General features: G+C 55.0%; 1 protein-coding gene across 1 annotated transcript; it reads left to right on the top strand.

Moving 5' to 3' along the window:
- Nucleotides 1–413: 413 nt before the first annotated feature.
- On the top strand, nucleotides 414–10,225 carry NR2F1 (nuclear receptor subfamily 2 group F member 1). Its single transcript, XM_056848487.1, has 3 exons — nucleotides 414–891; nucleotides 3,357–3,884; nucleotides 9,912–10,225. Exons 1-3 carry the CDS (start codon nucleotides 435–437, stop codon nucleotides 10,190–10,192), a joined length of 1,266 nt encoding a protein of 421 aa, XP_056704465.1. The 5' UTR covers nucleotides 414–434; the 3' UTR covers nucleotides 10,193–10,225.
- Nucleotides 10,226–11,626: the final 1,401 nt, after the last annotated feature.

Below are 11,626 nucleotides of genomic sequence, written 5' to 3'. Positions count from 1 at the left end.
CGCAACTTGAAGGGGGACCCGGCGCCGGGGTGCAGGGCGGCCCGGGAGGGGGGGATCGTCGCAGGCCAGGGGGGGGTCTAGGCGGCGCGCCCCCCCGACTACGAGTAGAGGGAGCCGGGGAGGAGGAGGAGGAGGAGGGAGGAGGAGGAGGAAGGAGGGCAGGCGGGGGCAGGGCAGCCAGAGGAAGCCGCGAACCCGCGGCGAGCGGCGGCAGAGCGGCGGCGGCAGCCCGGCGGAGAGGCGGGAGGAGCCCACCCCCACCCCGGTCCTTCTCCCGCGCCCCCCCCCCCGAACCCAGGCAGCCGCCCTTCTCCCCCACCCACCCTCCCAACCCTCCCTCCCACCCACCCCCTCCCCACCCCGCTCCCCTCCTCTCCCGGCCCCGGCAGCCCGCGCCCCCCCCTCTTCTTTTTTCGCCTCCGCGGGCCCGAGATATGGCAATGGTAGTTAGCAGCTGGCGAGATGCGCAGGAGGAGGTGGCCGGGGGCGGCCCCGCCGGGGCGGCGCAGCCGGGCCGGGACCCGCAGCAAGGGGCCTCGGCGGCCCCCCACACGCCGCAGACGCCCAGCCAGCCGGGCGCGCCGTCCACGCCGGGGGACAAGGGCCAGCAGCAGCAGCAGCAGCAGCAGGGCGGCGGCGGCGGGCCGGGCGGCGGGCAGCAGCAGCAGCAGCAGCACATCGAGTGCGTGGTGTGCGGGGACAAGTCGAGCGGCAAGCACTACGGGCAGTTCACCTGCGAGGGCTGCAAAAGTTTCTTCAAGCGCAGCGTCCGCCGGAACTTAACGTACACGTGCCGGGCCAACCGCAACTGCCCCATCGACCAGCACCACCGCAACCAGTGCCAGTACTGTCGCCTCAAGAAGTGCCTCAAAGTGGGCATGAGGCGGGAAGGTGAATATTTCTTCCCTTGTGCCTACTCCGCCGGGCGGGTGTGTGTTGTCCCAGAGCAGGTCGCCAAAAGCGGGGGGGGGAGGGAGGGAGAGAAGCGCTGGCGCCCCCCCCTCCTCCAAGCCCCCCCCAAATTGCATCGCATGCAGACCCCCCCCCAAGAGAGCCGATCGCTCTCGTTCACGTTATCCTTGTTCGCCGATGCCACCGCCACCCAGCGTGTGTGGCGCCACCGAGGGTCCCAACCTGCACCGTGGCCCGTAGGTCTCTCTCTCTCTATTGTTGGCTTGGAGCAGGGGAAGGGCGCCCGGATCTCTCGATCCCGGGGTCGCCTTTCCTCTATGGGTTGTGGGATTCCCCCCCCCCCAAAAAAAAGCAACCGAGGGGTGTATGTTAGATCCGTTTCCAGCCGTCTCCCTTTCCAAAAGAAAGGAAGACACGCAGCCTGAAAGAGATGCCTCTAAGCAGGAAAAAAAAAATAATAATACGGGTGAGGAGGTTTTTTTTTGAGGGGGGGTTAAATGCTGCTGCCGGTGTCGCTGCTTTCTTGCGCTTTCCTGGTCTGCTAGCCTGCCTGTCGCAAGATCCGGCCTTGTTTTGAGCCCCTCGTGCTTCTCGAGGAAAGTTTGTGAGCTATCAGTGCTTGCCCAGTCTTGTCCTCTTTTTTTGTCCCCCTTCGCATGCTGCTCATTTTATTTCTTTGCCCATCCAAACTCCTCCGTCTCGTTCAGTGCTGCACCCCAGCTGCGACCCAGGACACCTTTCCTCACCCCCCTGCACCTGCCTCTGTAATGTGATGCTCAACAAAATGAGCATCGCCGCTATTATAATTCCCAGTCTTTTTTTAAAGGGGGGGAGGGTTTGTTTGCTTTTTGTTACCTTATCTGTCCCCCCCTCCCACGGCAAGAGTTAATGGCTTGGTGTATGTGGTGCCTTTATTTTATTTTCCTCCCCTCCCCACCTGATTAGCAGTCTGATAGTTAGAACTGGGTTTCCTGACTCTCCATAAGGATGTCTCAAAAGTCGAATGTGGCAAACTGTCCACTTTGTGGCGTAGAAGGGTTTTCGGGATAATATTTGTTCTCTTTTCCCCCACGCCCCCAAAAAAGGGAAGGTTTTTCTTTAAAGCTGGCCCCTGACGACTTCATTTGTGGCTTCAGAGAGCTGTTGAGAGGAGAGGGGACATCCATACATGTGCATGGACAGAAAGAAAGGGGGGAGAGATGAGAGAAAGAGACAGACTAGGGCACCGTCTTTGAACGGTGTTTGCATTTAATTGAAACGCAAAAGTGCCAAGTTTGGAAAGATAATTTTGAGCTGGGGAAGAGTCTGACAGGTCCTTGGGAACATTAAGAAAAAATTCCCTGTTTTAAAAAAAAAGAGGAGGAGGATTTACCCCAGAAAAGGCTGAAGAAAATATATATTTTCCGCCTGGGAAATGAAAAAAATGTTAATTTTCTGCGCTTTACGATGTGGCGGAATCTTTGCCTTAAGTTACCCTTGTTTACATGGCATGAGGCTGAATTGCTGGCCTTGATTAAGTACCCCACACACACACTTGCTCACTCTCTCTCTCTCTCACACACACACACACAAACTTTGCTCAGCTTCAAGAACTCCCAGCCTGCTTACGTTTTGGATGGGATAGTTCCTGCATCCTGTATATTTTTGAGCAGTGGCAAGCTTGTGCCTTCACTGGGGTGCCTTTTTCCAGCTCCACCAGCCCAGGCAAGAACTGAATCTTACCCCTCCCACTTTGACACTCATGTTTGGATTCAGTAAGTCCAAATCTTATTTCATTTATCCTTTTTTAAAAAAATAAAATAAAACTCCTTTAACCCCTACCCCCCCCCTTAGACAGGGAGAGCATTCTTGAAGCCGGGAGCGGGTATTCCTTAGCCTTTTTTTTTTTTTAATGTCAGAAGTTGAGCTTGGATCTAGTTGTAAGGGGAAGTCATATGGAAGATAGGAGGTGGATTCCCCCTTCCCAAAACAAGCAGCACCTTTGTCGGCCCCTTTGCTAAGAAAGACTGGTTAGATCCCGCAGAGACTTTGCCGAATGGCCTTTTGGAAGCTCCAGCGCCCGCTTGGTTGGGAACCTAGAATGGCTGTGGGAGTCTTCGGGAGGGGAGAGCTGGCTGTTTGTAGCTATGGCGGGGGCTGTTTTATGGATATTATTATTATTATTATTATTATTATTATTAGGCAGTCTTGTCAGGGGAGGCAGCAAGGTCCCCATTTGCACAACAATGCAAGTCCGGGGGCTTGCATGGCGCGCCCTCCCCCCCTCCCCCCCCCGATTTGTGTGTGTGCGCGTGTGTGGTGTGTATGTGCGCGCTGGTGTGTGTGTGTGTGTGTTGCTGCGGGAAGGCGGCTTTGCATCGCGCGCGGCTGGCGGGCTGGGGTTTGCCACGGCTGCTGGATGCACATTTCCTCTCCCGGTCTCTCCCTCTCCCTCTTCCCGTCAGCGGTTCAGCGAGGCAGGATGCCTCCGAGCCAGCCGAACCCGGGCCAGTACGCGCTGACCAACGGCGACCCGCTGAACGGCCACTGCTACCTGTCGGGCTACATCTCGCTGCTGCTGCGGGCCGAGCCCTACCCGACGTCGCGCTACGGCAGCCAGTGCATGCAGCCCAACAACATCATGGGCATCGAGAACATCTGCGAGCTGGCGGCGCGGCTGCTCTTCAGCGCCGTCGAGTGGGCCCGCAACATCCCCTTCTTCCCGGACCTGCAGATCACCGACCAGGTGGCCCTGCTGCGCCTCACCTGGAGCGAGCTCTTCGTCCTCAACGCCGCCCAGTGCTCCATGCCGCTGCACGTGGCCCCGCTCCTGGCCGCCGCCGGCCTCCACGCCTCGCCCATGTCCGCCGACCGCGTGGTGGCTTTCATGGACCACATCCGCATCTTCCAGGAGCAGGTGGAGAAGCTCAAGGCCCTCCACGTCGACTCGGCCGAGTACAGCTGCCTCAAAGCCATCGTCCTCTTCACGTCAGGTCAGTGGCCTGGCCCGGGGAGGGGAGAGGGAGGAGGCCCAGGCCCGGGCAGCGGGAGGCGCCCCCAAGGAGTACCCCCCCCAGGCTGACCACCCCCCCCAGCTAGAATCATAGAGTTGGAAGGGAGCACCAGGGTCATCTAGTCCAACCCCCTGCACAATGCAGGAAATTCACAACTACCTCCCCACCAAACCCCCAGTGACCCCTGGCTAGCGCCGTTGGGGGCACCCAGAGGTGGCAGCCCCGCCCTTGGAGTCCATACCGGACATCCCTGTAAAGACCAAAACTGAGTTGGCCTTGGAGGAAAAGACTCCCTTTCTCCACCACCACCACCCCCCCCCCCCAGAAATTTAGATCTGCCAGGATTCCCTCTGGTCGAGTAAAAGGGCTGAGAGAGAGACCTGGGCTGCTGTTTGCGGAAGTGGGGGGGGGGCCTTCCTGTAGCCCTCCGGTGAAACTGACAAATGGAAGGGGGGGTCTGCTGATTCTTGTGTATTCAGCCTGCCAGCGGTGGGGGGGAGGGTGCAACTTTACATCTCTCACCCACCTTCCATTTTAGATCTGTATATATATATATATATATATATATATATATATATATATATATATATATATATATATATATATATTGTACGGGGTGTGTGTTGGGGGGGGGGTGTCCTAAGAAAGAAAAGGGAAGGTGGGCAGGATGGTGGTTTCAAGGGCCATTTATGCACGGGAGGTTTTGCCTTGGATTTGCTGCTCTCTAGATGCATATTTCCCCCCCCCCCCATCCAAATTATCGAAACTCAACAATAAGCCCCTGTGCAGGGTTTTGATAATTCACATGGGGGAAATGTGCATCTAGACAGCGGCAAATCCAAGGCAAAACCTCCTGTGCGTAAATGACCAAGGCCTTACAGACAGGCCTCCTCCTTGCCAGAGCTGATTCCAATAACACCGGCACAAATAAATCATAAATAACACCGCTTTACCGCTGCCCCGGTATCGAAAACCGTTCATATTCGCAGCCTCTGTTGGTTCGTAAGGCTCGTAAAAATGGATTCCAGCTCCGCTTTAAAGAAAAAGAGACGCACACACATACCCTCCCCAGCCAGCAAGTGGGAAAGAGGGCTTCCGGTCAGGCTTAGAGTGAGGAGGTCGAGGCTAGGAGAGCCCGTTTCTTTTCTCCTAACAACGCGGCGCCGAGCAAATATCGGGAAAAGGTAACAGATCGCCTGCAAAATATATATATCAAATTAAGGGTAGGCGGGGGGCGAGGCGCACGTTCGCCATTTCGCTTATGATAGATGGTTCAAATTAAGTTTGCCGGGGAGTGCATTAAGCGTCGCCTTTGAAGTGCCCCGGTTGGAGCCCCCATAAGACCCAAAAGACATCTTTCATCCCCGCAACCTGCGCTAGGGAAATATATAGAAACATCAAAGCGCCAGGAAATGGAACCCGAGATAAGAAGTCCTCGGGTTGGCAGTTCGGGGGCCTGGCGCGGGTGTTGGTCTACCACCTTTCTTTAAAAAAAAAAAAAAAATCTGGAAATATCCTTTTTCCTTCTAGGCCCGTTCAAACGGCCCTGGAAAATGTCCCGAACGGCTGCACAAAAGCGGCCTAGGAACAAAAGGCCGTTTATGCCATGGGAGGTTTTGCCTTGGATTTGCCTCTCTCTAGATGCACATTTTCCCCATCCGAATTCTCAAAACTGCCAAATAAGGCAGAGTTTTGAGAATGCGGATGGGGAAAACCTGCATCTAGAGGCAAATCCAAGGCAAAACCTCCCGTGCATAAATGGCCACAGCTGGCCTGGCTCGGTGCGGGGATCCGCCAGGAGCCCTTCCGTGCGGGCGGGGCGGGAGGGTCGCGGCGCCGTGGCCGGACGGCTCCTGCCTTTGCAGGCGCGGTCGTAGCGTCGCAAACCTGGTCTTAATATCGATCGGAGCCTCGGAGAACGTCTCCGGGTGGGGAGGGGGGGGTCTCATTGGTATGCGTGGCGCTCCCGGACCGTGGACTGTGACTGCCCCCCCCTCGTTCCTCCGGCTGCAAATGCAGGCCCGCCGCGAGGGCGCTGGAAGGCCGCGGCCTCCTCCTCCGCGGAGGACCAAGGGCAGATCTGGAAACAAATGGGCGATTTACTGGACAGCCGCCTCCTCGTTGGGGCGCGTTTTATCTTCGGGAGCCTCGTCTGGCCGAAGGGGGGTGTTCAAAACGGACAAAACCGAGACCCCCGGTGGCGTGTTTGTTTGTGTCCCAGGCTGATTTAACTGGAGAGTCCTCCTGCCAGCCTGCTCTGCTTTTGGTTAACTGGTTTCCTTGGGAGGAGGCGGTCAGCTCTAAACCGGCCAGTGGGTGAGAATTGCTGGGCAGGTTAAAAATGCCCCTTTTAGGTCCAGCCCTAAAGAAAGAGGTCGGCCTGATTCATTGGCTTGGATGCCGAAAGGCCTGGCTAAAAGCTGGGACACCATCCCCCCCAGGGGGCAAAAGAGGAGGATTCCTCCTGCTCTGCTTTTGGTTTCCTTGGGGGTGGGGGAGCGATCAGCTCTAAACCGGCCAGAGGGTGAGAATTGCTGGGCTGGTTAAAAATGCACCTTTTAGGTCCCAGCCCTAAAGAAGAGGTCGGCCTGATGCCTTGGCTTGGAAGCAGAAAGACCTGGCTAGGAGGTGGGACACACACCCCAAAACCAGGGGACAAAAGAGGAGGATTCCTTGCTGCTCTGTCAAATTCTCGCTCAGGGCCTAGCTCGATGACTTTATAAGATGGTTATCTTATCTCTGTTTCTACCTACATGTCTGAGCGCCTGCGTTTTAATATCTTTTACTTTCATCAAGGTGGTGCAATTGAATCGATGCCCCAATCAAATGGGGGTGGGAACAAGAATCATGTTATTTTCCAGGCTTGAATTGGGGGGGGGGGGCATAAAGATAGAAAACCAAGAATGCCACAATAGCTATCCCGTTTCTTCTTCCTCCCGCCCTTCACTTTCCCCACCCATTTCCACTTGGGCCTAATCTTCCTTTGATTGCTCGCCAGAGGATAATTTATGGCAGGTCTTTCGCCAAGTCATCCAACTTTTTAAGCAAACTTTGATGGATGGAAAAGACATTTTTAGTCACCTTGTCCCAAGGGTTTTTAATTACACAGCCCCCTTCCTGAACGCCAAAAGGGACTTACTTCCAAGTCAGCGGTTTTTAAGAGGTTGGGATCAAGGTTCCTGGCTTGGGTTTGCCGGTTTGGCCGCTGCCACCATCAGGGCCCTGGGTGCTTCTTTTCACCCACCAAAGTTTGGAGCCTGTACCACCGGTGGCACGAAAGCCGTAAACCTGCTTTGTTTTGTTTCGTCCCCCTCAAATATGCCAGCTTCATTAAAGAATGCTCCTTCTGAACACCCCCCCTCCCTGTTTTGATATACAAAGTCTCCCACGGAGGGACCGGGTTAGATAAGATCAGCTCAATAAATCCATCTCCTGCGCCATAAGAACTTTGATTTCTGGTTATATGCGAGCTGATTACGTCTATATTTCCTGAGCACTAAACTCTTCTGGATGCGTTACATGAAATACATTCCCTGTAGTACAAAGGCTCAGGTTGGCGTGCGTGGAACAGTAATGATTATTTATTTACATCATTTCTTTGCCATAGACTGGAAGGAAGAAATATGGAGAAATAATGACTGCGGGAAGAAATATGGCCATCTTAAAAAGTGGGCCACGCGCAATTTCCACCTCCGCCCTCCCTTCCCCTGGCCCTTCCCAGCGCGCGCGCCCCCAGCCCCCTTCACCCTTTCTGAGACGTAACTCGCAGAAGGTGCGCGGCTTACGCCCAGCTTTCTGTCTTTGCTCTATTTCATCTCGACTCAATCAGCTAATCGATCAGATAGCATAGATTGTTTAATTAATTTTCAGATCCTGTTGTTGCTGCGGAGGTTGAAAGAAAACTCCCCCCCCCGTTGTAGACACATTGGCTTGGAAAGAAGTCCTCCTGGACTGAAGCCTGTTTAATGCGAGGGGAGCCAAATATAATCCAGCCTGCTTGTGGCGGGGGGGGGGGGTTAAAACATACCAAAGGGCGCTTAAAAAAAAACAGACTGATGCAGCATTTATTTAGAGATGTGTTGGGAATGCAAAAAGAGTGAGGGGTCGAGAGAAAAGAAAATAAGATAGGAGGTCAGCCTCCTTCCCATCTCTCTGTCGATGCCCTTTCTCAAGGTTCCCGGGGCAGCTGTGAGCCGGAGGGGCATTTGTGGTCGACGGCCGGATAGATATTTCACCATCCTGGGGAAAGAAGCCTCCAAAGAAACGTGCTGCGAGGGAGGGAGGGAACTGAACCCGTTTTAAGATTGCCTGGTTTGACAGGTTATGCGGCCTAAACAGCAAGGTTAGGCGCTGGCTGGATACGTGGAAGCCAGGTGACCTCTTGACAGCCCCCCGTCGAAGGAGGCCGGGGACTCTCCGCTGGTGATCGCCAGCCAGGGCAGCCTCCGCGCTCCCGAGGTGTGGGGTGTGTTATTGCCTCCTGCTTCTCTCCCCTCCCTTGGTTTTTTTTTTTTTTTTAGATGTTACAAATGATCACTGCCTTTAAGGCCAAGGTATGGATTAGCACAACAGTCGGCGGCGATTAATTGTACATCTAAGCGCCCCTTGGTCCGTTGCTGGGGTCACGGGGGTCTTTTCCTCCGAAGGGCCTGAATTAGAGCTGGGTTTATTTCTGTTTTCGCTCCAGGCCAAAGGCTTGGAGATGAAGGTGTTGGGCAATCTTGGAAAAAGAAAGAGCTCCAACTTCAGTACAATGCCACCGATTCTCTTCTTCTTTGCGGGGGGGGGGGCGACTGCTTTGAATACTCTGTAGTGCCTTTTCCGGGGTCATCGTTTCACATTCGCCAGGCTGCGACGTCCTTTTGGGGGCCATTACCCTGCGATTAATTCATATTTAGCCGAGGCTGCCTTTGATCTGCGCTCAGCCGCCCTGCTTTTCGCCGGCTCCTGGCTTGTGATCCTGGTGTTTTGAAATATGCATTATTAATATAGGAAAACAGGGCGTGCGGTTTGAACGAGGGAGGCGACGGCGACCCTGCGATTCTCTGCCCGGCAGTTTCTTGAGCCGGAATGACGTCCCGCATAGGTGTGGGGCCTCCCTTCCAAATACAATCTAGGGGGGTTTATTTGAGGAAGGAAGGAAGGAAAAGAGAGAGAGAAAGAGAGAAAGAAAGGGAGAAAATTATGGGGGGGGTTCCTCTTGCTGGCTGTGGAGAGGTGCGAGGCATCTGGGTGTTTGGGGGGATACAGTACACCACCCCCGGGCCTGGCTGTCGGCCCCCGTTTCCAGACCGTCTTTGCCCCGGCTCATGCGCGGCAGCCGGCGCAGCTTTGTGTGTGCGAGCGAGCCAGCGAGAGCAGCTGCAGACGCCTGCTTAGAGCACAGGCTGGGGGGGGGGGAGCGATGATTATACAGCTTACATAGACGCGACCAATTCCCAATCGCTCGATCTCCGAGATCCCGAGACAAAGCAGGCCTTCCCTTCCCTTCCTCCCGTCCTTCCTCGCCAATGGAAACGGCCCCCCTTTCCGCGCGGGCGACTCCCAGAGCCTGCCGGTTCCGCCGCCGCTCGCCCGGGCCCATCGATTCCGCCCTGCAGTCTTTTCCTTTAGCTGATGATGTGGGACTGGGGGTGGGCGGGGAGGGAGGCCGCGAAGCCCCCCCCCCCAGGCTCGTTGGGCTTGCCTAGCTGGGGGGGGGGGGCAAAGAGGATTGTGTCCAGGGGCTAACAATAGGATGCGGCTCTCCCCGGCAGACGCTCCCTGGCTGGCCGCCGCTCCCCGGGCGGCGGGGGCCAGGTCGCCGGCGGGGGCAAGATGGCTCCGGCGGCCTTGATTTATTTGCAAGGTGAAAGATGCAGCGGCACAAAGGGTGGGGAGGGGGGTCTGGGCCGGGGGTGGGCCGTGGAGGGGGAAGGGAGCTGGGCGCCGTGACTACTGCCCCCCCCCCCGGCTAACCGTGACTTCTCTCCCCCCTCTCCCCCCCCCCCCTCGCGGCCGGGGCAGATGCCTGTGGCCTGTCGGACGCGGCGCACATCGAGAGCTTGCAGGAGAAGTCGCAGTGCGCCCTGGAGGAGTACGTGCGGAGCCAGTACCCCAACCAGCCCAGCCGCTTCGGCAAGCTGCTGCTCCGGCTGCCTTCGCTGCGCACCGTCTCGTCGTCGGTCATCGAGCAGCTCTTCTTCGTCCGCTTGGTAGGTAAAACCCCCATCGAGACGCTCATCCGAGACATGCTGCTCTCCGGCAGCAGCTTCAACTGGCCTTACATGTCCATCCAGTGCTCGTAGAGCTCCTGGCCGCCTCCCCCCCCCCCGGGGCCCCCCGGAGAGACCCAGGAGAAGCCCCGCGCCCGACGGGGAGGGGACCGGCCCGCCGCCGTTGCCGCCGCCGCAGCCGCCCTCCGGGGTTTGGGGGGGTCCCGAGGAGAACACGGACAGTCCCCACCCCCCCACCCCCGGCTCATACCCTGGGAGAGAAAGGCGCTGGGCCGCGCAGCCGGGGGAAAACAGACATAAAAAAAACCGAGGACGCGTCGTGTTGGTGGAGCAAACGACACCGCAGATGGGAGCATTAGGGGAAAACAAGCAAACCACAATAATAATAATAACGGACCGGAGGGATTTTAATATAAACCCAGAAAGGAGACTAGAGCGGATCTTCCTGGATTTATGACGGACTGATGATGGATTTCCTCTGTACAGCAAACAAACAAACACACAGTTTAAAAAACAAACAGAAGCAAAAAAAAGAAAAACGGAAGTCGACTTGACTGGTGTAGAAAAAGAAAGGGGGGCACAGGCAAACGCTTACCACGAACATTGTTCTTGATTTTGTAAGATATTAGTCTTTATTTTCACTTTTTTTGTAAAATTTAAAACATCGTATGCGCATAAAGGAGAGGGGGGGGGAAACACCACAAGAAACAAAACAAGAATTAGGAGGGGCGGGAAATAACATTTTCCAAATAATTATTAAAAAACAAACAAGGAATTGTTCTGTGTGTATGTATCTATATCTGTTTTGTATTTTTTTCTGGTTCCAAACCAGGCTTCCTGTGATTCTATACTAATAATTTTTGATATAACCCTTTGCTTCTTATAATGAGTGCGATATATATGTTGTCGAAGCTGTTCTTCAAGAATTAAAATTGAAGTGAGAATTTAAAAATAAAAGAATTTAGCAAAAAGAGAGAGAGAGAGAGAGAGAGAGAGAGAGAGAGAGAGAGAGAGAGAGAGAGAGAGAGAGAGAGAGAGAGAGAGAGAGAGAGAGAGAGAGAGAGAGAGAAAGAGAGAGATGCCCCAACAGCGACTCCAAAACCCCACACCAGTTCTTGAGTCTGGTTGCTTGAAGCAGACCGTCACCTGCTGTTTTTTTGTTTGGTTGGTTGGTTTCTGGAAAGGGTGGGCGGGGGTGCTTCTATCCCCCACCAAGGGGTTGTAGCTTCTCTTGGAGTTTCACGGGAGGAAGTGTATTTCAAAATTAATAAACAAATTGGCCAGGTTACCGTTCAAGGTGCGCCTCTCTCGCAGTGTTCCCAAGCAAGCTGGCTTTCTGAGGCTGAGAAAATAGAAGAAGTTAGAAGAATTCCCTTTGACTAGCAGACATGTTTCAAATCCCGCTGTGTATAATAAGGGATACAAATTGGGACGAAGGTTCCAGCGCCTTCCCACGTTGCCTGTTTCTTCCTTTTGAGATCAGAACTAAAGATCTTCTTCCGCTTA

Source organism: Euleptes europaea, chromosome 4 (genome assembly GCF_029931775.1).
Source record: "Euleptes europaea isolate rEulEur1 chromosome 4, rEulEur1.hap1, whole genome shotgun sequence".
NCBI classification, from domain to species: domain Eukaryota; kingdom Metazoa; phylum Chordata; class Lepidosauria; order Squamata; family Sphaerodactylidae; genus Euleptes; species Euleptes europaea.
The sequence above is the reverse complement of the archived record's forward strand: the minus strand, read 5'-3'. Positions and strand labels throughout refer to the sequence as shown.

Excerpts from the sequence above, each read along its gene's own strand:
- NR2F1 (XM_056848487.1), top strand. The coding sequence starts at position 435 with ATGGCAATGGTAGTTAGCAGCTGGCGAGATGCGCAGGAGGAGGTGGCC. Across the intron at positions 892-3,356 it reads AGTGGGCATGAGGCGGGAAG|CGGTTCAGCGAGGCAGGATG; the intron begins GTGAATATTTCT and ends TCTTCCCGTCAG. Across the intron at positions 3,885-9,911 it reads CATCGTCCTCTTCACGTCAG|ATGCCTGTGGCCTGTCGGAC; the intron begins GTCAGTGGCCTG and ends CGGCCGGGGCAG.